This window comes from Rattus norvegicus, chromosome 20, assembly GCF_021556685.1.
Source record: "Rattus norvegicus strain SHRSP/BbbUtx chromosome 20, alternate assembly SHRSP_T2T, whole genome shotgun sequence".
Classification (NCBI taxonomy): Eukaryota; Metazoa; Chordata; class Mammalia; order Rodentia; family Muridae; genus Rattus; species Rattus norvegicus.
Genome location: NC_141553.1, coordinates 20,840,757 through 20,865,235, shown reverse-complemented (window position 1 = coordinate 20,865,235; position 24,479 = coordinate 20,840,757). Strand labels below are relative to the sequence as shown.

General features: G+C 44.0%; 1 protein-coding gene and 2 long non-coding RNA genes across 19 annotated transcripts in view; 1 reads left to right on the top strand and 2 right to left on the bottom strand.

The window, feature by feature from the left end:
- The window catches only part of LOC147998603 (uncharacterized), a 97,149-nt gene extending 91,431 nt beyond the window's left edge, over positions 1 to 5,718 (top strand). For 3 of the 5 annotated variants that reach the window (XR_015645792.1, XR_015645790.1, XR_015645788.1), the window contains 3 exons: positions 3,956 to 4,273; positions 4,373 to 4,595; positions 5,171 to 5,717. This is a non-coding gene — a long non-coding RNA (uncharacterized LOC147998603). Of the gene's footprint in view, positions 1 to 326; positions 2,489 to 3,152; positions 3,720 to 3,955; positions 4,274 to 4,372; positions 4,596 to 5,170 lie in introns of those variants that run through there. The other 2 variants (XR_015645789.1, XR_015645791.1) reach the window with 2 other exon arrangements.
- Positions 1 to 18,720, bottom strand: part of Cabcoco1 (ciliary associated calcium binding coiled-coil 1) — a 109,210-nt gene extending 90,490 nt beyond the window's left edge. For 6 of the 13 annotated variants that reach the window (XM_087597748.1, XM_087597758.1, XM_087597754.1 and 3 more), the window contains exons 1-2: positions 18,578 to 18,720; positions 9,017 to 9,105 (exon numbers count right to left, since the gene is read on the bottom strand). In XM_087597748.1, coding sequence (XP_087453874.1) covers positions 9,017 to 9,105; positions 18,578 to 18,685 — 197 coding nt within the window. In that variant the 5' untranslated portion in view covers positions 18,686 to 18,720. Of the gene's footprint in view, positions 1 to 9,016; positions 9,124 to 18,577 lie in introns of all 13 variants that reach the window. The other 7 variants (XM_087597756.1, XM_087597752.1, XM_087597755.1 and 4 more) reach the window with 2 other exon arrangements.
- A 1,334-nt stretch (positions 18,721 to 20,054) lies between these two features.
- Positions 20,055 to 24,000, bottom strand: LOC147998602 (uncharacterized). Its single transcript, XR_015645794.1, has 3 exons — positions 22,687 to 24,000; positions 21,222 to 21,287; positions 20,055 to 20,905 (listed from the first exon to the last, which is right to left on the bottom strand). It is a non-coding gene; the product is annotated as an uncharacterized LOC147998602 (long non-coding RNA).
- Between the last annotated feature and the right edge of the window lie 479 nt (positions 24,001 to 24,479).

Genomic DNA, 24,479 nt, shown 5'->3' with positions numbered 1-24,479 from the left:
TAATGTTTGGCTGTGGGTCTCTATATCTATTTCCATCGACTGCTGGGTGGAGCCTCTCAAAGGACAGTTATTGTAGGTTCCTGTCTGCAAGCACAACAGAGAATCGTTAACAGTGTCAGGGATTGGCTCGGCCATTCCCTCTACCTTTGCTCCATCATTGTCCCTGTACCTTTTGTAGGCAGGGCATATTTTAGGTTGAAGGTTTTGTTGGTATTCTGTCTAAGCTCCACCTCCGCAGCTACCTAGGCATGCTCAGTCCACAGTTGCCTGACAACTGCCACCTGTTCCTGACTCACTATAAAAGGGGCTGCTTGCCCCCTCCACGTTCTCTTTGTTCTATGCTTCTCCGCTCTCCTCCCCTCTGTCCCTGTCCCTTCTCTCCCCATCCCCCCTTCCCTCCACATGCTCATGGCCGGCCTTTCCTCTCCTCTCCTCTCATTAAACCTCTCCATGTGGAGCCATGTTGGCTTGGTGTGCGTTGTCTGGGCGCGAGCCAGAGACTTAAACCCTAACAGGTTTTGTGGGTGGGTTGGTGTCCGTATCCCTCCACTGAGAGACCTGCCAGGCTACAGGAAGTGGCCACTTCAGGATCCATATCCTCTAGTGCTAGGAGTCTCAGCTAGAGTCGACCCCCAGGGGAACTCCCCACATTCCAGTCTCTGGCGCGTCCAACCCCCATTTCTGTTTCCTCCTCCCTGTTCTCCTTCTACCACCCTCCACTAATCCCCATTACCTTGTTTGTTTTATGTTAGGTACACTTTTCCCCCTAACAGACTTCCTTTCTTCTGGTCTATTTCTTATTACTTCTTCCCTCTCAGGATGCGTTCAACGCGCGGTCCTTTCCTGAGCTGCTGTTAGATCTTTCTTTTTCTGCATTTTCTTTTGATATTTACAGTCTTCTCTTCCTCCCTGTTTTATGCTCCTGTTGCAGCTTTAAGATCGTGTGGCACAGCGTTTGCCTGTATTTTCTGTGTGTTCCCCTCATGTCTTTCTGCTGCCCCTTCTCTGTTTGTATGTTTATGCGTACACGCCTCTTCATGCATATTCCTCATGGGTTTGTTATCTTTGAGTGAATTTATGTCTGTGGACAGCTGCTTGTGGGAAATGAAGTGGATGTGAAGACCTGGCTAGGGGACAAACCATTAGCTGCTTCCTGTGTCGTGATATAAGCCGCTTGGTACTTCCTGTGTTCTGATAATCAACACACAGGCGTTTCCTGTGTGGAGTGACTTTCTGTCAGTTCTTTGAACACTTGTTACTGTTTTGGTTAGTGAGGTAAAAGAAGAAAGGAATATAGGAACATTTTATAGCAGCATAAACAGATAGGTGTGCTCCAAATCTGCACACCCTGGTCCTACACCGCCAGTGGGGCTTCAGGGCATGGTGTCTAGGTTGTTTTTTTGTTTCTGTTTCTGTCCCTCCAGGAAGTGTCCTGTATCTTTCCTTCCTTCTAAGACCTGTAGCTGTATCTCCCTCAAACTGTTTCCGTCTTGTGCAGATGATCTGTGATAATCGTGGGGGATCATCTTCAAAGCTCAAGGCTAGGGCCTTCAGATTAATTGGTTTTCCTTGTTGCTCACATGTGGTTTCTTGGGACAAACTGGGTGACGGTTCCTGCAGCAAATTTACCCTGCCACTTTCAAAGGGGGAGCCTTTGTCCTTCACCATAGTCAAAGCTTGATAATTGAAACAAGGTTACAAGTTAATAAAGTTTTTTTTTTTTGAACGTCTGTAACAAATCAACGTCTTTCTCAAGTGCTGGTAATCCGAGTTATGTGGGGCAATTGAAGAAAGAGAGACACCAGAGGACGTAAGAAAGCCTTGTAGGAGCAGAGAGGAAGCAACAGCCTCGGTGGACTGAACCCCAAGCACTCCTGTAGAGCTTTGTTTAATTGATCATTACACACAGGTGCAGCCTCATCCGGGAAACCACAAACACAACATGAAGTCTGATGAATTTAAGCAACAATTTCGTCTTCCCCTCCCCTTCCCACCATGCTACACAGTGCCGTTCAGCCTATGAAGCTGGTCTAAGAGGAGGGCTCTGCTGTAGTTATCTGACTATTTTACTAATTCATAACGACGCGGTAGCTTCCTTCCAATGTACGACAAACAAAAAAGAATTAACGAGGAGCTTTGGTTGTTACTGGCAAACATCTTCTAGTCATTATCTAAAAACTCCCATGTCTGGAAACTCAGAAGGCAGTTTGACTTCAAAACTGAGTTGGATGGGGACGTTAAATATAATATAGGCCTATGTTTATGCATATTGATGTATATACATACATGCAGTATTTATGTATACGAATCCACTTAAAAACGTTTAACGTGCGTTATGTATATGCATGCATGTGGAGGCCAGAGGATAATGTGTCAGCGTGTCCTGGGATCTGCTGTCTGCCTCCATGTGCTGGGATTACAGATGGTCACCATGACTCCCAGCCTCAACATGGTGGTTGGTGGCTGGGGCTCTTTATCCCAGAGCAGGGTAAGCCTTGATACACTGAGCATTTCCTCCAATCCCATTGGTTGCTTTCACAAATGATTTTCTAAGAACGTCTCTCTCTCTCTCTCTCTCTCTCTCTCTCTCTGTGTGTGTGTGTGTGTGTGTCTGTGTGTGTGTGTGTAAGTGTGTATAACAAGGACTATTGACCCTTCATCCCTTTATATTTTGGATACAGTGTTTATAAAGCATTCTGAAATTCAGTTTCATGTACGTGAAAGGAAGAAAGTGGGTTATTTCCCCCTCACACACATACTTATTTTTACCAGAAGGTTCTAGAATAGTTGTTCTAGTTTATAATTGTCCTGTTTGCCTTTATTTTAATTTCAAATGAGTCTTGTGCTTACTGACAGGGATTTATTTTATTTCATTTTTAGATCACAATTTCTCTTTGGCAGTTTTCTTATTATTGCTATGTTAGAGGGATAATGAATTGATTAATCTTGCCTGATTTTGTTATGTTAGATGCATAATGAATTGATTAATCTCGCCTGAGGCAATAGGTCAATTTTTCAATTAAACCTCAGGACACACCCTGGCTTTTGAGTTCTTTATATAAAAATGTCCTGAACAATCTCTGCTAGCATTTGGTTCTGAAACCCTGTTCTTTCCACAGACCAGGCTCTGATGACTTGTCTGTCCCCCCCAGACAGTTGCTGTCCAGCCCTGGCAGGGAACTGTGAGAGGCTTGCCTGCTCATTGTCCTTCCTGGGTCACTTTATCCTGGACATGAGATGTCTGAAGCGTCATCCCGGAGCATGTATTACACCAAGCGTCATTCTCTTCTTGTTCGTTGTGTTGTGCGTGCAACCCAGTATCCCCCGCCCCCCGCCAGCGCATTATGACATTATGACACTGCTGTGAATTTTCCGACTTCATTTTCAGCCAAGCAGATTCCATGTTAAGTCCCTTCTCTATGCTTAGCGTCTTCTTTTAGCTCCCACAGCTCCTTTATGTGCATATCTTACCAGCTCTTTAATCTCTTGCCTCGTGGAATCGATTCAGCTTTTAATCATGACTTTGGTTAACATTTCTTCTCGCTTCTGTCGATCCCCTCCACACCCCAGCACATTCTCTTCCTCTGCCCTCTGCATTCTGCCTGTTCTTCAGTAAACATTTGTCCTCAACACCTTCACGTGTTCCTTGCTTCCTGCTTTTATTTTTTCAGCTTTTGTGTTTGAATGAACTCAAGGATGATGTTTTCCAACTTGTTTAGGTGACTCCTCTCTGACCTCCCTCCGCCCCAGCCTTGGCCCATAGTCTCCCTCATTCCATCCCTCTCTCCCTCTTCTCTCTCTCTCCCTGCCTCCCTCCCTCTCTCCCTCCATTTCTTCCATCCCTCCCTCCTTCCAATTTCCTTGTACCAGTGGATTCCTGCCCATGGTTGACCCTCAGGGCTTAGTGTTGATTGTTTTATTCTTTTACAATAATGTGTTTTATTTCACTCCAAAGGAGGAGATACAGGGAGTCATGCTACGGCCATAGCTGGAACACAGATTCTCTGGTGCTACTGCTCATTTGGTCATGAGGGACGATGGAGTCAGAGAGGCAGGAGGGAGAGAGAGCCACAGACACTGTGGGCTGATGCACACGAAGGGAAAGGAGCTCAGCAGAGCCTGGCTGCAGGACGTGTCCTGGGAGACCTGGTGTGGTGCTGCATAACCCAAAGTGCGGCACTTGAGAAGCAGAGGCAGGGGCGTTCTCTTGAGCATGAGGCCAGCGTGGGTGATGGAATAAGACTCGGTCTCCAAAGATGCAAACGAAACCAAGGTTCCATGTTACTTCTGTGTTTATAAAGCTATTTTTAACTACCCTCTGTCATTTAAAACGATTTTAAAACTCTTTTTAATTTTTATTTTATGTGTGTAGGCTTGCATGGTTGTCTGGATCCTACTTGTATGTGTGGTCCCCAAGGAGGCCAGAGGATGACATTGGATCCCCATTCCCTGGAACTGGACTTACAGACGGTTGTTACCCACCCTGTGGGTGCTGGGAATCACAGCTGGCACCTCTGTAAGGGCAGCCGGTACTCTCAACTACTGAGCTATTTTTGAAGGCACCTCTTTTTTTAATGAAACTTTGGAATAGATTTGTAAGTATCGCTGAGTTACATATAAATAAAATATTGGTAGAAATTAGAAGTCATGAGAAGAACACCAGACATGCGAAGTCTATTTCAAAATGTATTTTGAATAATCCCTCATGTCTCTTGGGTTGCCTGTTGGTATAGAGAAATAACTCATAATTGTGAAATGTGGGGAAATATGGTGATTTTGTTGTAATTTATTTAAGTAGGTTTATAGCTTTTCAAACTGCATAATCTTGGACTATTTTGGTCACCCGGGAGAGGATAATTAAATTATACTACTGTCTTTTTGAAAAATATATAACTATCACTTACAATAATGCTGTTTTAAATTGAAAATGATTGCAAACACATGTAGATTATTGTTACAGAAATTATATTTAAACACATGAGAAAAGTAAAAAAAAAAAAAAAAAATGGCTCCCAAGATAGCGCTGTCCTAACATTTGACATCCCTTTGTGTGATTTCTATGTTCCGATCACTGGCAATGACTGTCAACCTGCTTTTGACACAGCTGTTGTATCTATATTTCCTATATTGCTATGTTTAAGTTGTGTTTTGTTGTGTCTTGTGTCTTTAGGAAGGATCTGGCCAGGCCGTCCTGGATATACTAGAATGTTTTGAAATCTCGGCTGACTATGGAGAGCCTATGCTTCTGTCCCTGAATGGGCTGCTTGTCCTGTCCTTTACCAACAGCTGTGGCATCACTTGTGTCCTGCGGTTCGTTCCACATACACAGCCCTGATGCTCAAAAGTATTTTCTGAATTTGGATATGTCACAACAACGTAGAGTCGATAACTGAAAGAGAACGTGTTCTATAATCACAGCCTAAGTTATGATGTGGGAAAATAACCTTCTAAAATCCTAACATTTTATTTAATATTAGTTAAATAATAGCTGTTTGGTATTTTTAATGTTGGCATTTTAATTACTATCCATTACAAGTAAATTGGAAGCTGGATTAAATATGTCCCTTGCCCTGATTTATTCTCACTTTGTATTGAGCATGACAATGGCGAAGATGACTTTCATATTAAAGTATATTAAAGCCTTCAAGTGGGAGAGACATTCTACATAAAAACCACAATGTCTATTATTAATACCGTAATTACTTAAAATCAATTTTTAAAATTGTTTTGTATTTATTTGTTACGTCTGTGTGTATGTGTGTGTGTGTGTGTGTGTGTGTGTGTGTGTATGGGTTGTGTGTGTGTGTGTGTGGGTTGTGTGTGTGTGTGTGTATGGGTGTGTGTGTGTATGGGTTGTGTGTGTGTGTGTGTGTGGGTTGTGTGTGTGTGTGTATGGGTGTGTGTGTGTATGGGTGTGTGTCTGTGTGTATGGGTTGTGTGTGTGTGTGTGGGTTGTGTGTGTGTGTGTATGGGTGTGTGTGTGTATGGGTTGTGTGTGTGTGTGGGTTGTGTGTGTGTATGGGTGTGTGTGTATGGGTTGTGTGTGTGTGTATGGGGTGTGTGTGTGTGTGGGTTGTGTGTGTGTGTGTATGGGTGTGTGTGTGTATGGGTTGTGTGTGTGTGTACGGGTGTGTGTGTGTGTATGGATGTGTGTGTATGGGTTGTGTGTGTGTGTGTATGGGTTGTGTGTGTGTGTATGGGGTGTGTGTGTGTATGGGTGTGTGTGTGTATGGGTTGTGTGTGTGTGTGTGTGGGTTGTGTGTGTGTATGGGTGTGTGTGTATGGGTTGTGTGTGTGTGTGTATGGGTTGTGTGTGTGTATGGGGTGTGTGTGTGTGTATGGGTTGTGTGTGTGTGTGTGTATGGGTTGTGTGTGTGTGTGTATGGGTTGTGTGTGTGTATGGGGTGTGTGTGTGTGTATGGGTTGTGTGTGTGTGTGTGTATGGGTTGTGTGTGTGTGTGTATGGGTTGTGTGTGTGTATGGGTGTGTGTCTGTGTATGGGTTGTGTGTGTGTGTGTGTGTGTGGGTTGTGTGTGTGTGTGTGTGTGGGTTGTGTGTGTGTGTGTATGGGTTGTGTGTGTGTATGGGGTGTGTGTGTGTATGGGTTGTGTGTGTGTGTGTATGGGTTGTGTGTATGGGTTGTGTGTGTGTGTGTGTGTGTGTGTCCACACAAGTGTGGAACACAGAGAATAACTTCCTAGAGTTCATTCTTTTCTTCCTCTGTGTAGATCAGGGCTCAAACTCAGGCATCAGGATCCATCTGTGACCAGAGGGTTGTGTGTGTCTGTTTCATTTTTTAAACAATCCCTAATCTAAGAATCAGAATTCCCAGTAAATATTTATTTTGTAAAAATCATATGCATAGGTAGCAGAGGATGGCCTTGTTGGGCACCAATGGAAGGAGAAGCCCTTGGTCCTGCCAAGGCTGGACCCCTCCAGTGTAGGGGAATGTGGGACGGGAAGGGAGGATGGGAAGGGGAACACCCTTACAGAAGAAGGGGAGAGGGATGGGATAGTGAGTTTATGTCCAGGAAACCGGAAATAACATTCGAAATGTAAATAAAAAAATCCAATAAAAGAAAAAATTTCTAAGAATGTTACAAGACATCATTTAAAACTGGTGGGAATTTTATTTTCCTGACCAACTCTGTGGAAGCTGAAGACAGCAGACAGTGGGGTCCAGTCATTCTATCACTGCCCAGAAGAGTCTGCGAGTGTTGGAGGTGAAGTGCATCTTGGGAAAAATCTGTCATGTTACTTGCTTCTCTCTCTTTTTTTTTTTTTTTTTGGTTCTTTTTTTTTTCGGAGCTGGGGACCGAACCCAGGGCCTTGCGCTTCCTAGGTAAGCGCTCTACCACTGAGCTAAATCCCCAGCCCCGTTACTTGCTTCTCTTGATGAATTTTCTTTTCTCCCATTCCCCTGCCATCCGGGATGGATGTCATAGCTAGCTCCTCAGGAGGAATAGCTTCAGTGCCCTAGCACTTGTAAAGTCTGTCTAGGGCCACCATTGATGGAATCATTTTCTATGTGTCATTTCAGTCTGTGACACCTTGCTTGTGTCCTGCGTATTGGCTTGCAAACACCAGGATTCGGGCCCAGGTTCTTGAATCACACCAACCCAGAGCTACAGTCCACAGCCAAGCACCACTTCAAGGTGGGGTGACTTCTTTTTAAATGGGGGATGACTAAAACATCTTTTTTTAAAACGACTTGTATGTGTGTCTGTCTGTCTGGAGGGTTATGTGCAAATGAGTCAGGTACCCACATAGGACCAGAAAGAGTTTTGTGTTCTCTGGAGATAGTTTTAGGCAGTTGGTTGCAAACTTCCCAGTGTGGGTATAGGGAATGGAGTATGGCCCCTCTACAAGATCGTTACGTGTTCTTAGCCACGGAGACACCTTTCTAGCCCTAATAGACATTTTAAAAGAAATCACGTTGATTGACCTATCTGGCTAATATTCTAAATAAATGGCATTCCCTAGTATTATATACCCAAGAGAGTGCAGTGTTAGAATTACTGTGACAAATTCTGTCTTACCTATATTTAAGAGTCTAGAGTATACATCATTTTTTAAATAAATATCATTGGTAAATGGCTAGTGTGCAGAACTTTCAAAATCATAAGTTTGATGTCAACTTGACACAAGCTAGAGTCATCTGAGAAGAGGGTACCTCGATGTAGAAAATGCCTCCATAACATCAGACTACAGTCAAGCCAATAGAAAATATTCTTAATTAATGATTGATGGGGGAGGGTCACGCCTATTGTGAGTGGGGCTCCCCCTGGGCGGGACCTGGACTCCATAAGAAAGCAGGCTGAGCAAGGCATGAGGAGAAAGCCAGTAAGCAGCATCTCTCCAAGGCTACTGAATCAGTTCCTGCCTCCAGGTTCCTGCCCTGTTTGAGTTCCTGTCCTGACCTGTTGAAGGATGAACAGTGATGAGGAAGTGGCTGAATAATGGAATAAACCTCTTCCCCCACAAGGTGCCTTGGTCTTGACGTTTGATCACAGTAACAGTAATGCAAACTAAGACAATAACCTACTTAACTATTAATGCTCGTGACATATTTACTATATCATACTAATAGAGTTGATGTTAGAAAAGGATGCTCTTTAAATTACTGGACGTATTGAGAGTTCCATGCATGCAAGAGAAAAGGGCTCGGGGTAGATACAGGTGCTCTTGGTCAACATTAACAGATAGGTTTCCAAGCACGTTAATCACCAGTAAAGGCTCCTGAGCTGTCCAGAGTCAATACTCATGCGTGTGTGTGTGTGTGTTTGTGTGTGTGTGTGTGTGTGTGTCCAAGACTTGACATATTTTAGTAGATACTGTAATAGCCCATAGCTTGAATTAAAAGCTTAATAAACAAAGCACTGTGTGGTCACTTAGCAACGAAGGCCTAGGACTGATGTCTACTTGACTGAGACTCTGGAGTAACTGAGACTCTGGAGTAACTGAGACTCTGGAGTAACTGAGACTCTGGAGTAACTGAGACTCTGGAGTAACTTACTCTTGAATTTTTTCCACGTCCTCTTCTCCCAGCAGGTCAATGATCTGGTTAGTGGTGAGTATATCTGGAGACAGAATCCTTTCATTCTCCTGGAATTCAATATTTTTCTATTAAAGCAAATCAAAAAAGAAGGGGTTATCTGAATCAGATATTTTGCATACTGACCACAATGATATTAAAAACCTTTGTTGTTTTTCTTTTCTGTTGTTACATGGTAGTGGCTCACCTCTGAAAAGTTACACGGTTAATGACTGGACAGCTTATTCTTAGGTATGTGTAGAGCTGAGGGCTGCTTTACAATTCAGCAAACACTAACTGTCTATTCCTACATGTTATATACATATACATATACATATTTGTATATTCCTACACATTCCTAGTCAAACTGTAGGCTCAAGAGAGGTGAAGTGAGGAGAGGCTTGCCACTCCAAGGAGTTCAATGTCGAGTCAGGAAAGGGGACCACAGATGAACAAAACATGAGCCGAGGACAGGGGTCGAGGTGGAGTTCATCAGAACACTTTGTGCGCATGGATTTGGTTCTCAAACAGCCGGAAGCAGTATTTCAAAGGAAAACAAACATGAGACATGAGTTGTACAAAGTGAGGCACTCGGTCTCTAAGCAAAGACGAGGACAGGAATGTAGGGATCTGTGAATGACCCTTCAGGACCGGCATAACCAGAACCCTGCAGGAAAGATTCCCAGCGGTGTGCAGGACAGGCACCAGGAATGAGGTGTCATCAGGTGGGCCGTGGTCACTGCAGGATGTGGTGGGAGGACCTGAGTTTAAGGAGACAATATGTACTTCCTAAATGTTTACAAAGACATCAGCTATATGTGGGATCATAGACGTTTTAGACTCTGGCCAGTGGAGGAATGTCGAGCCATGGGGTTTTCTCCCACCAATACAGAAGATGAGGATGCATGGAATTTCTGAGTAGGGAAACGGTCAGACGCGACTGTAACCTGTGGCAGACGCAGAGAAAATGGTTATTGATGGGAAGCGGGGGAAGGGATCAAAGGAAACAGAGTCTTCACACAGTTTTGATGCAGAGCTGAAGTTTCCAGAGCAGGTGGTTCCGGGCCTTTCACAGTAGAGTTGGCGGTGGGCTGTGCAGAGCACGGTACAAATATTTCAAAGTTAATTAGAAACGGCAGAGTCAGGAAGATCAAGTTTGAAGATGTCAGTTAATGGACGAGACTGTCCCGGTTCACAGTAGGAAGAGTTCTGAATCCAGTCGGAAGAGGGGGTGAGGTACAGTTATAGCCAGGAGATGAGAGCAGCTGCGCGCACACCGAAGCTTGTCGGGAATCTGGGGGACTCAGGTGAATGTCTCTCAATTAACCAAACGGGGATTCAATTGTTTACATGCTGGCATCAGAGAAGCGAGAGCGAGGAGATGCTCACTGTAGCTAATAACCAGGCAACATGGTTATTACACCCCTTCCCTCGCCCCTCTCTCAAGATGGCCTGGAGATCACCGTATAGCAGATCACTTTGAACTTTTGGTCCTCCGGCCTCTAGCTCCTGATGCTGGGATTCCAAGCGGGTGCTATCATGGCTGGTTGATTCGGTGCCAGAGATAAATCCAGGCCTTCCCAGCCATCCCACAAGCACCCCACCCACTACGGCATTGGCACTACCGTTTCCTAACGGAGAATCGCAAAACGAACACCGTTGTTATAACTTAATATTAGATTATTACACTGAGGCTGCACTATTAAATATGAATAAATTAAACCCAACTATAATTGCTTGGATCTGATCTTTTAGCACCTGCTATGATATACTTTGCACCTGCTGGGTTCGCAGATACTTTGAAGCCCAATCAAATCGATGGGCTTGGGTAGAGGATGGTATTTCAGTCAGACACACGGTGTTACCTTCTCTTAAATGTGTTTGTCTATACATATCCTTTATTAGCATTCAAGGGTACTTGGTCTTATACTGAGAAGTCCCTTACATGCTCCTCCCATCTTTGCTTCTATTTGGAATTTTGCAAGCCCTGCTGGGTCAGCATGGGTTGCGAAGGGGCTGTTGAGTTTCATCTCTGCGCCATGATAGTGTGCTTGCTGGGAGAGAGTTGAGGAACTGGGACTTTAGAAGAACGGGAGATGAGGTGACGGTTTGGGTGCTGATTAATTTAATGACCTGAGCCAACTCACTTGATTTTAAATTTAGTTTCAGATTTTTTCTTTTTAAAAAAAAATCATTTTCTGTGTTTTGAGGACTAACGAAATAGCCACGGTGAGTCAGAGCAAGAGAGAAGTATGTGGAAAACAAAAGACATGGACATTTACTTGGTGAGAAAAATTCAGAATAGAAAAAAAAAATTGGGTCACATAGAGAGAGCTGTATGAAGTTCATATAGATAGAAAGTTATATAGATATAAAATGAATCTAGGGCTGGAGAGATGGCTCAGTGGTTAAGAGCGCTGATCGCTCTTTCCAGAGGTCCTGAATTCAATTCCCAGCACCCACATGGTGGCTCCCAACCATCTGTAATGGGATCTGATGCCCTCTACTGGTGTGTCTGAAGATGGCTACAGTGTACTCACATACATAAAAACTAATAAAAAAATTAAAAAAAAATCAAGTGAATGTAGCTGTGTCAGGCCTTTGACAGCCAGAGAGGGAGCAATGATGCCCCACGCCAGGGCCACTCTTCTTACTGAGATGTGTGAATTTAATCATCTTTCCTCAGAGCTTGCCTCTCTTATTAGTTTTAGTGTTGGTAATAGCAGCATTTAAAGAAATACCTGTATTTCTGGACCTACTCTGAATGAGGCTTCTTCTCCTCCTCCTTTCTTATATACATAATCATATATGTGTGTGTGTATATGTGTGTGTTCTATTATATATACATTTATATACACACATACACATGTAATATATATTATATACAATTCCCATGCTGCCTTGCATTAGAAGAGCATTAGGTGACTGAAAACCTTGGTCTTCCAGTGTATACGTCCCAATCTGTACAGCAGAAGACACCGCAGTGATTCTTAAACAGGCTAAACTTGCCCACCTGTGTCTGTCTCTCGGCTCCTCTGTGTTTCCACTGGAAACTCCAGAGCTACAGCGCACTGTTAACTCACACCTTCTCACCACTGCTGGATCTTAGCATCCCTTCCAAAGTCAGCGTGTTCAACCTCTGATTAGTTACCAGATAACCTTTTGTTAAATTTCTCCTTCTTGGTGTCACCTAAACACCCCCCATTTGTAAGTGAGCACCCACTGTTGATGGTGCTTCACACAGGAGAGTCTAAAGGGCCCTATCAAAGGATGAGGAAAAGGTGGCTTTCTCAGTCAGAAGAACATGAGCTCGCCTACAAACGCCGGAGTTTAGACTGAGGAGCGGCATTGTGTTAAGCCATTAGGGAGTCTGAGGTAAAAACAGGTCAGGAATATTGTTGCTGTTTTTATTTTAACGTGTGATCCATTCCAGCACATCCCGCACCCACTTGAGTTTATCAGTGAGGCTCACGGAGGCATCGCCCGTCTGGAGTGCTAAGGTACTGGCTGGCGCTTCTTGCACGCCGAGCCTGGTGGGGCCTCCCTCATCCTCCTCACCGTGAGCGTCCCACAAAGCTAGCCAACCAGTTATTTGTAAAAGAAGACAACTAAGTAAGGGAAAAGAAAGACAAATAAAATAAAAATTTAGCTATTTAAACATATAGGTAAAAAGGCAACTCTCTGCTAAGTATGATTAAATAAAAACTAAGTAAATGTTACCATAGCAGGTGGCAAACATTAGAAAATATAAGGAGGTGGGGGATTTCGTAGAAAAATATAAATTGTTCAAACTTAGTGGGGACACTTGGGGGCTCCCAGAAACTGAGTCACCAACCACAGACCGTACACGGGCTGGACCTAGACCCTAAGCACACACAGCAGATGTCCAGCTTGGTCTCATGTGGCTCCCCCAACAGCTGGAGGTGGGGGTCGACCCTGAGCCTGTTGCCTGCTGTGGATCCTGTTCCGCTTACTGGGCTGCCTTGTCTTGCTTCTGTGGGAGAGGATTGCCTAGTCCTGCAGTGACTTGAGGTGCCAGGGTGGGTTGGTACCCAGGGGCCACCTCGCCTTCTCAGAGGTGAAGGGAGTGGGAGATAGGCTGTGTGACATGGTGGGGACCAGGGTGTAGGGTAAGGGGGACTGTGATTGGTGTGTAACATGAACAAATACAGAAGTTATTGGAAAAAAGATACTTAGTGGGGATAAAGGAGGAAATGTATCCCACCAAACAGGACCCAAACTGGATTCTACCTTTTGTTAAGCCAACAGGCCCATCCTGTATTACACACAGTCAAAACCTAGGTTAATCAAAACCCATCAATAACCATTTTCTCTGCGTCTGCCACAGGTTACAGTCGCGTCTGACCGTTTCCCTACTCAGAAATTCCATGCATCCTCATTTTAGGCTTCTAAAAGTTCGGTTTTTAAAAGCTGCCCATCTACATAGAAGAGTCCAAAGAAGAACAAAGAGAATAGTTTAAATCACTAATGGACTTGGGCTGTCATCTGAGTTAAAAATCGATCTTGAGAGAGTGGATCCCACTGCGATTAAAGGACAACATGCCATCCCCGAACAGAACCTGCGACGGGGATCGTGGGTTCATGTCAAATTCAACATGGATTCTGTGAACGTTACATAAATACTGACCAGGTACCTTCTAAACTCTGGCAAAGCGCTTGGTCAAATTAAATGGAAAGAGAAACCAGAGCCAGGCTGGAGAGTATTTGCCAAAACTAACAGCCACCACCGACCCTGGGGATCACGGGGACAGTAGTCAGAGCTGTGGGACCAAGAGCTGGGGACAGCATCCAGACGAGCAGCTTTACTGTAATTCAACATTAGAGTCATTCTTCCTCGTTATGGTAAGAAGATAAGAAAATGAAATATTCGGTTTAAGCATTAGACACAAAGGAACAAAAAGGCCTTTCTTTGAGAATGACATCATAGTGTCCCTAAGAAGGCTGACATTGTGCTAACACTCAGCTCGGAAATGGGGTAAGATGGTTATACATCCCGTAAATGCACAAAGCCGGGTTCTTTTCTCCGTTTGAGAAGCTAATTAGACATGGAAATGTCCGAAGTGATTGAATTGTGCTTTGTTCCGACTATAATAAAGGCAAAAGCATTGTGGCAAGACTCTAAGCCTCTAACCCTCTGTCCCTCAGCGCTCGAGGGATAAGAACTGATGAAAGATACGCAGCAGAAACTCCTTCAGACTCAAGGAATAAATTCCTCTCACATCATAAACGGGAAGCAAAGACAATTCTGAATTCCTGTCGGATTTTCCCAGAGCTTTAGGAGATAGCGTTTAAATTCCTAGGAGGGAATAGAGACACTTGGAAGGAGTTAAGATGGTGGGCGGGGCCTTCCCAAACTAGATGTGAACGTTCAATATAAAAATGGTGTGACATTAATAAAGAATGGACAGACTCCTCAGTCTGGGGAGATGGCTCAGTGGGTACAATGCCTGCTGTGGAATCACCAGGACCTGAGTTCAGATCCCTGAAACTCAACAGGAAAAGCCAGGTGGTGGGCATTAATAATCCCAGTACCGCACAGCGCCAGAGACAGGCAGATCCCTGGAAGATCACAGCCACAGCCTAACGCAGCAGTTCTCAGCCTGTCCCAGTGCGCTGTCCCCAGGGATGCTCACATTATGACTCAGAACAGTAGCAAAATTCCACTTAGGAAGTAGCAATGACTGTAACTCTATGGTTGGAGGTCACCACAGCATGAGGAACTGTCTTAAAGGGTCATAGCTTTAGGAAGGTTACGAGTCTTGGGGAATTAGCAAGGTTCACATCCCCGTACCAAGAGGCCCTGTCTCACTAATTAAGGAAGTGACTTGAGGAGGAAATCCAACGTGGACCTCTTAGCTTCCTCATATGTACATGTAAACATACAGACACATACAGACACACACAAACACACACAAACACACACAGACACACACACACAGACAGACAGACAGAGACAGAGAGATAGAGACAGAGAGAGAGATATGGACGGATGAACAGACTGACTGACTGAATGACTGCTCAGTGGAAAAGAATAGCAGTCTAAAATGCATAATTTGCACATACATAGAAAGCCTGTATTCTGCTTTAATGGTGAGTCCACTCATATTACCCCTACCTGTTCTGAGTGTAATGGGAGGAGACCGACTGGTATACTCAGGAGAATCCTCATTTCAATATATATATATATACATATATATATATATAATACATTATATTTATATAGTGTAGTATCATATATATATATATATATATATATCCTGCGAGAGAGCTCAGTGGGTCAGTTGCTTGTAGCCCAGGCCTGATAGCTAGAGTTTGATTCTTGGCGCTCACAGTGCAAGGAAGGGCTTGACTCCCCAATGTTGCCTCCTGTGTGTGCCCCGTGTCATATACAAGAGCCTCCCCTGTCAATACATAAAAATTTGGACTTCTTAAAGACTTGCTCTTAGTGCCTAGATCTTTTACTAACCGGAAGATTGAAAATGAGTTAGGCTCACCTGAGAGGAGCATGGGGGGCGGGGACAGAATGGCTTAAAGGGGTCTGTAGCTCTAGGCATGGGAAGAAACGAACCAGGCAGTGTCCCCGCATCCACACTCCGATAAAGATGGTGACATTTGAAGTCTATTTATATTTTTTTTCCACCATCACACAGCCTGTCCAGGTTGACCTGCTCATCCACATTGAAGTATATACTTTAAATAAGAAGTTTCTAGGATGTTATTGAAAATGTGTTCATTTGAAGGTCTGCTATCCAAGTTGAGCCCACATATGTACGTGTGCTCACACGGGGCTTCGGGAGGACCACCTCTAACGTTCTAGAAGACCATCGGGTGTAGATAAATCTGTCCACACACAGATTCCCACCAGACATACTGACGATCTCTAAGACAAACTTCAGCATTTCTCTCTGTAAGATAATTGTCTGCATTCTGGTGATTTACCAGAGGGAGCGGGTTCACATCCCCTGTGGTGGACATCCCCTGTGGTGGACATCCCCTGTGGTAGACATGCTATGACTCTCATTCAGCACCAGAATTCCCTGGAGCTCCCTAATGTGACCAAGCCACATCCCTTTGAAGAATGAGCATTTTTGAGGATGCTATTAATGAACTAATTGGCCAGGAGGCTGCAGAATTTGAATTGGATATTTATTTAGAAAGCTATTTTCACATAGGTCTATAATAGCTAACCTTTATGTTCAATTTTTGTTATTTTTTCCTTTCTGCCCTTTCACATTCATACAAACAAAAGCTGAAAGTTTAGTCTTTCATTTCAGAAGGAGGTATTTTTGCCCAATATGACTGGAGAAACTGGACTTCCAGATATTAGCAAGCAGAGCTCATGGGATGTCCCCCACAAAAATCTCCTTTCTTGGTTCTATGCCCCCATGCCCTCTGCTCAGGGTATCTCAGTGTAGACCATGGTTTCTGGTGACCTACTTGAGTGGCCCATGACAGGCTGCCTCTGTTATCAATGGGCTAACAAAACTGCTTGAGGACCTACTATGTGAATCAGGCCACCATTTTTAGTCTAGATGTTGCCTATCCCCAACACATGGGGAACCATGGGGACTGAAACGTGTGCTTTATTTCTGATAGACTTGGCTGAAAAAGAAATAGTTCACTCTTGTATGCCTCAGATGACTAGATGGTCTTCTAGCTGAGTCAATTTAGATGCAGAATTTACAGAAAAGAAACCTTAATCGTGGATCACTATTAAGGGGGTCACCTCTGCAAGGAATCTGACCCCAGTGCCTTTCCTTGCCTAAAAGGGTCTTTGCCGTGTTTTCCTGACAAACTCAAAGTCTGGAGACAGCCCAGATGGGCAGTCCGGCTGGTGGGCCATCTTGCTGTGTTCTAGGACTCGGTTTTACAGGGCTGGAAAGTGGAGAGCGCTCCTCTGGATATTAACCGTCATTCTTGGTTAAGGCACACCACTAAGTGAGCCCGAGGCACAACTGGATTTCTTCAGTGTCTTACTAATAAAAAGACTGAGCTAATAAAAATTGAAATATAGATTTATGTGTATTTGTGTCCATGTTATATTAGCTCAGTCTTTTTTTTTATTAAACTCACACATTCTCTCCACACACACACACACACACCCCTTCAAATACTGATTCATTACGCCTCAAATCATTAAATGTTCTTAGGAAGGGCATTGCATCCACTGGTACGCTAGCGTGCGAGCACAAGGAGGCATACAGTCGCAGAAGATTTTGTATATGTTTAAACGACACAGAATTTAATTGGAAAGTTTCCTATGCTGGTTTAAAAATTATGTTAACTTACATTAGCGATCACAAGGGAGGAATGAGCCTAGGATCCAGTTTATCATGTTAAAATGTGCATTTAATGTATGCTAATTTTATTTGGAAAGGCTCATGGGAGAGCCTGCAGGCTTAGCGGTCTGCCTGCAGTGCTGGGGGACTCGGAGGGGGTGGGGTGGGACTGGCTCGCTTGTTTGTTGGAGAGGAAGGCATGAAATTATTGGCTTTGTGCTTTCTGACTGCTGAGTCTGCATCGAATACTTATCTTCTTCACAAAGACAGTTGTTTAGACTAATACGGAGGCTGAACAAAGCCGTGTTAATTAACACTCCATTATTCACTCTTCAGAGTCTTAAAAAAAAAAGAAAAAATAACATCCTAGAAACAGTATTTGATATACTCGTCGAGAAGATTTAAATATATATACATATATAAAACCGAACAAAATAGATGCCTTAGCTGATACACTTGTGGTTAAAAATCTTAGCAAGTAGTGTGGCACCTTCTGCCAAAGCTGAACTCCTGACCTTCATCTTTGGGACCCACGTGGACAATCATCAAGTGGTCCTCTGACCTCCACACCGAGCACCGAGCACCGAGCACCGAGCACCGAGTACTGAGCTCCGAGCACCGAGCACCGGCACTGGGACGTCCATCCACCCACCCACAAATAAGTATAAATAAAATAATAATGAACTGTTTCAACTATTAAGTCTAGGGACAAAATGACTTAATGCCCCCCACCCGTTGACAGTTGGTGCTAGGAGGGGGGGGGGTGGTTCTTAAGGTGACCTGGTGGTATCCAAGAGGACTGGGACAAATTCACTATGAGCCAGGAGGCTAGGGGCAGAGAATAAACTCTCAGGGTGTTTGGTCTTGTCTCCTGGGACAGGGACAGGTGACAACAGAAACCAAGCCTGACTCACTCAAATCGCGGCAATCTTTAACACCTTTTGAACACTTGTTTATCGTTACAATCTGTGGCGCTTGCAAAAAGGGACTGGTTCCCTTTAAGATCAGAGATTACTTTTTTTCCCCCCAGTTGAAGATTTGCATATTTAAGAGGTTGTGTGAGCATGGAACTTTCCAGAGTAAGCTCACAGGGCTTGTGATGAGTTTCAGAGGTCCTGGGGAGCCCTGCACCAAGCTTGCAGGCCATTACCAGTTGAATCCCCTGTGACTCTGGCCTTGACCTTGAGTGACCTTGGAATTAGCCGAGGGCCGGGTCCTGGACTGCCTAGAAAGGAGCGCATACCTCAGAATCAGTCGTGCTGCCTGCTGGCGTCACCCCAGGGGTGGTCGGGCCCCAGGAGGTCAATCCTATGGACGACCCTGCCACGTTTTCTCTAGAGGAAGCCCTCATCGTCAAGGCAACTGGGATGGGCGGTGGTAACGCCTAACCGGAGCTCAGGCCCCGCCCACTTCTGGGCCCCGTGATGCCACCTGCTGCTCGAATGACAGTGGAAACTGAGAAATTGACTTAAGTAGCAGTTCCGGTGTTGACACAGAAGGCTCACTCTAAAAGGGAGATGCTAAGCGATTTGGGGCTTTGGCCCTTGATGGTTGATCTTAAGCAATTTTTGTAACGTTCAAAAGTCTGATCGTGGCGTTGTGGTCTTTAGTAGAAAAAAAAAACTGACTCTAATTTTAGAGGCGCATATTTAGCTAGTGATGGGAGTGACAATCAGCAACTTACTCCAAAATACCGAGGGAGGAGGATGGACTTGTGAATTAAAATTGTGGCAGAGGTGGGGGTTTGTATGCTGTCTCCTCTCCCAAGTGTTGGAAATGTCCACAGTAAAATGCCTGGAAACAACAAGGTATTATATAGGGAGTATGAAGAGACTCCATAGACACCATGTTTGTAACCCAGGCTGAAGATGACCTTGAATTGCTGATCCTCCTACCTCCACCTCCCAAAAGCTTACAATCCAGGGCACCATACCCACTTTATATATGCACAGATTGAACCCAGGGTCCCCCAGTGCTGGCAAACACCCTAACCACTGAGTTACAACGCCTGACCCTACATATTTAGAATTTTTTTTTTTTTTGGTTATTCGGTACTTCCTTTGGCTGTGGGATGTGCCATACATTTACCTGCTCGGAGGTTGCTACTAAAGATGCTTACTGTAAAATCCAGACAGTATGGGGTCAGTCTCCCCCATGCTTAAAATAAAACCACAACCACTAACGGCCTCAAAGCTTTCCAAAGAGATTGAACAGATTATTGTGTTAGAAACGTTCAGGGGGATCTTGGCACCTCCTAGTGTTCAGAGTGCTGGTGTTTGTACTAAACTTTTCCTGGCTGGATCCATGCTGTGCATTGCTACCAATTTCCCCCGAATCAGTAGACTTCTCTCCCATTGCAGTTCCGAGGAATTTAACATGTCGCTTTGCTTAAGCTTCCTAGTGATGTCTCTCCCTCAAGCATTTTCACAGTTTAAACAACCCAAATCCTGGTAGAGCCCACCTGTATCCAAGAGTCCTTTTTTAGCTTAGCTCACACATTCCCCATCGAGTCAAGTGGGTTGTGATGTCGAGTTTTCTTGGAATTTTTACTCTTCAAGAGCCTGGCTGAGTTCTCAGTACAAAGTATTAACTCAACAACATTGCTCTGACATTTAACCCCATTTTAAAAGGGTTTTAGAATGTGTTCAATTAGTGATAAAAAAAAAAAAAACAACCCAGTCAATTCATAGTTACTGCTAGACTTAATAGGAGCCACCAACTTCCAAACTCATTAAAGTGTTTAATATTTTTTTCTCTTTTTTCCTTTTGATCTTTACTCCAGAGAAATGCAATGCAGCGAACCACCTTCTGTGAAGTTAGAAAGGCTCACATGCCTGCAATTTAGTGCTTGCTAAACTGCAAACACATTTATTTCTCCTAAGAGTAGTTTGCGGTTTCCGACGACGACGATGACGACGGAGCAGATTTTGCTGCCCCTTAGCTGTTTTGCCCTCTCTTTGGCAGTTTTACATCTTTATGTCTAGCTTTGGACCCCAGAAGTAGATGGAACAGTACACTAAAGATGGCGTCACTGACGGGCGTGGTACTTCAGGAAGCACGAAATTCCAAATGTTACCTTAATGCATTCAATGTTATAATTTATAGAGGAGTGAGTTGGGAGGCGGTCATTTAATTTTATGGGGCAGAATGTTACCCCATCACCACCATCACCACTACCCTGGTATGGAATGATGTTGAAAAGCCATTAGCCCAAAGGTTCCTTTAACTTGCACACATTCCGGCTGATGTTAGCCTTCCACTTCTTGGGGAGAGACAGGCGAGTGAGGAAGACATCGCACCAGACTCAACGGAGGCTTCCTGCTCAGGCTCCTCTTGAACTTACAGGCCTCTAAGTGGAGCCTTCGGCCTGCCTCATCTTGGCTTTACCTTGTTGCTTTAGTACTGGAAAGGGAAGGAGGACATGGAACTTGGTGTTTACGGTCATTTATATTATCTTTAGCATTCTCTGACTTTGGGCACATTTACAAAATGTGAGGTGGTTTGATCAACCAATGATGGTTGATCCTTGAGGCAAACCCTTGCTGTAATGAAAGCGTTCCAGTCTCCGTACCTGTGGGCACAGGAAGAGGTTAATTTGGTGATGAGTATTGATGGTTTTTGTAGAGTACTAAGTGACCAAACGTGGTGATCCTGAGACCTTGAGGTTTCTTTTTATAAAGGCTAAACATGTCCATGTCACCCTTTATGAGCCAACTCTCCCTGGTTCATGCTAAAAATCGGTCGTTTTTCAACAACACAAATAAAAATAGCATGAATGGGATTCGCAGCGTCTTAAGCATCCAAACACCGTCATTTTCAAGTTTTTCAATGCAGCGACTGATATCTGAGAACTTCTTTAGAGGATCGGGCCAGAAACACTCACATACTTTAAACACATCCTTTAAAGGTAGTGAGAGGATCCAGAATTCTGGAGCTCGAATTTCGACAGCACACTGTAAAAAAATACGAGACTGCTTGATATAAAAGGTAAAATACATACAAAGCTATTTGATTGGTAAGTCATTTTCCTGACTCATCTGTTTTGTTTTTAGGAAGGAAAACATTCTAGTTTGCATTCTATTGCTATGATTTAAAAAAAAAAAAAACAACAACCTCTGTGAACAAAGCAAGGTAAGAGAATAAAGGCTTCACTTGGTTTACACTGCTAGTGTCCAGCCCATCTGAGGTGAGTCAGAGCAGGAACCGAAGCAAAGAAATACTCGGTTTGCTGAGTATCTCTTGTGTCTGCCTTCTTCTGACTTACACATCTCAGAATCACCTGCTGGGGAATGGTGCCACCCACAGTGGGCTGGGCTCTCCCTTACCAATCATCCACCAAGACAATTCTCCAGAGACAAGACCACAGGACAGTCTGATCTGGGCAAGTCTATGATTGAGGTTCATTCTTTCCAGACAACTCTCAACTGTAATCAGTCAGCCGTGAAGACTAACCAGTATAGAATAGTCAAACAGCTATGAAACCTAGTTAAAGTTTTCACAAGCTCTAGCTAACCCTCGGAGCTCCCCTTATTTCACTAAAGTGTCTTAACTTAAGTAGATAGCTTCCTGGTAGAGACCTGAGATCTTATCCTGGTAAAACATGCTTAGGAGATGACCACCAACCAACCAACCAACCAACCAACCAACCAACCAATCAACCAACCAACCAATCAACCAATATTAAAGCTGATGAGTACCATCAACCTTGGTCATCTGTGAACTCCATAGCTCTCTGCTGTCCCATGTTCCTTCTGCCATGATGTTCACACAGAAGCAAGTTCCCTGGCCCAACCTCTCCGAAATCATGAGCTGAAGTATGTAATTCCTTCCCTAAGTTGCTAGAATCAGGTACTGTGGTCACAGCAACAGTAAAACCAACAGAGAGGAAGCACTGTTTCCTTGACTGAACCTAACCATGTCCTCTGTCCTCCATAGGGTTCTAGAACTGGTCTCTGTAATCTGGTCTGAACTGGATTGGAGGCCATTCATGGCATATTCCAGAAAATTATTTGTCTGCGCTTTATCTTTGTTTTGAAACTCTGTGGAAGACTGGCTTCCGAGTTGCAAGACAAGGTACTTTGGTGGAAAAACGTTTCAGAGCAGCCTAGCATTTTTGCTCTGGAACAGCCATTGGTACTCACTTAGAGCCATATTTACCCTTGAGGATTAGGAGCCAAAAGCAAAGTTTGAGGATTTAAATAACTGGAATTTTGGCAAGTAAGAAAGGCATGGACCAACAAGGATTAACACTATTACAGAAAAGCAAAGTGCTTCCCACTAGGTCAGTAGGAACGTGCCACACCCCACCCATCACTTCCTTCAGAGTATGAAATGGAAACGTCTTTAAAATACCTTTGCTGGTGACAAGCACTTTTCTTCTAAAGAGATGCCCAGGGAAAACTTTTCCAAGGTTTGTTTTCCCAGGCACTCAGAGCCTGCTGTGGCTGGGGTCCAAGGAAATCCGGCTACTGTTTGAGCTGGTCGTAGACATGGTGGTGGTTTTGTAGGTACTGACAACACAAATGTTTTAGAGTCATGGGCTCATCCATTAAGATTTATGGAATACCTGCAGATCCAGGCAGTGTTTTCTCTTAAATCCTACAGGCCTATGCCCAGTTCTCGGTACCTTGACCGGCGCCAATGAGGTTCCATAGACAACTCTCCTCATCAAAATGTTCAACTTTTCCAGGTTGAGGTTAATCTGCTTCACTGTCATTCTCCCTTTGTGCCGAATTCTTCTGATCCTCAGATAAATACTCTGTCTTTTTTTCTTTAAATCAGGGATCATGATCTTTTCCTGTCCCTGGGGATATTTAAAGATGGTTCTGGAAGGTGTTCCCTTTCTTTCTGCTTCATTCGTTAAAAGGGTTGTTCCTCAGTCATCAGCCCTCCCTAGCTTTCCCGAGTTCAGCAGTCCCTACCTCCTTTGCTGTTTGGAAGCTGTGCCCTCAAGGGTTACCACTGGGTCCTGCCTTTTGTGGTATGTGGACATTTACCCCTTGCCTTTTGAACCCACTCTAGCTTTGTCCAATAGGCCTTGTACTAGAGATGTAACTCTCAAGGCTCCAAAAGGTGGGACTGCCATTCCTCTTGCCCCTTGGCTTATGGTTGCAACTGGCCAATGAGAGCCCAGACGATTGGACAGTGAAGGGTCACAAAGGAGGTCAGAGCATTCTCTCGGGTCCCTTCCTGCTGGACAACAAATTAGCAATAATTGGGTTTTTATAGCAAAGATATTGAAGACAATATCCTATCCCTTAGTCAGTCCATGGTTACAGCTCTCTGAATGTGGGTAACTTTTACCAATTTAGAACTAAGAATGTTGGCTCCTTCCTGCAGATAGCCCTAGCTCTTCTTGACTTCCTTCATAAATATTGGCACAGTCATAGATGGCTTCAAATTAGTAAGCTGTATATATCCAGATGATTTTAGGGGCTGGAGAGACGGCTCAGTCTGTTAGAGTACCTGCTGTTCTTGCAGAGGACTGAAGTTCAGTTCCTAGAACCTACATTCAGTGCCTCCCTCACAGCACACAGCATCCTTGTAACTTCTGGTCCAAGGGATCAGATGTCCTCTTCTGGCCTCTGCAGACATTGCACTTGCTCACACATAGGCACGCAGGCATGCACATATGCACATAGTTAAAAACAAGAACAAAGCAAAACCATTTTCATTACTTTCCCTGTTTCTAAAACTTATCTAAAAGTGACTTTGGGCCACTTAATTAATGGCAGGAGTCTCTTCTGTTCTTCAGATACATTTTCTGAGCCGCTGTCCCCTTGGGAATCCACTGAGCAAGAATTGTCCCCTTTTCTATGGGACCTCTCAACTCATTTCATTCATATATATATATATATATATATATATATATATATATATATATATATTCTTGTTTTATCTGTTTTACATAATAGCTTTCATGCAAATTCTGCAAGGAAGGATTTTTGAGCTTTAAAAAGTTTCAAAAACCACCAGATAATCTCTAAGGAAGCTCTGTCTCCGAAAATTCTATTACCATATAATTTCCCCAAGCGTCCATTGCCCGAGCTGATCCCCGCAGCAAATACACAGTGTGACTGTTATTGAACACTTCTGGTGTGCACACATGTTTATGAATCTGGGGAAATGAAGTCACCTCGGTGATT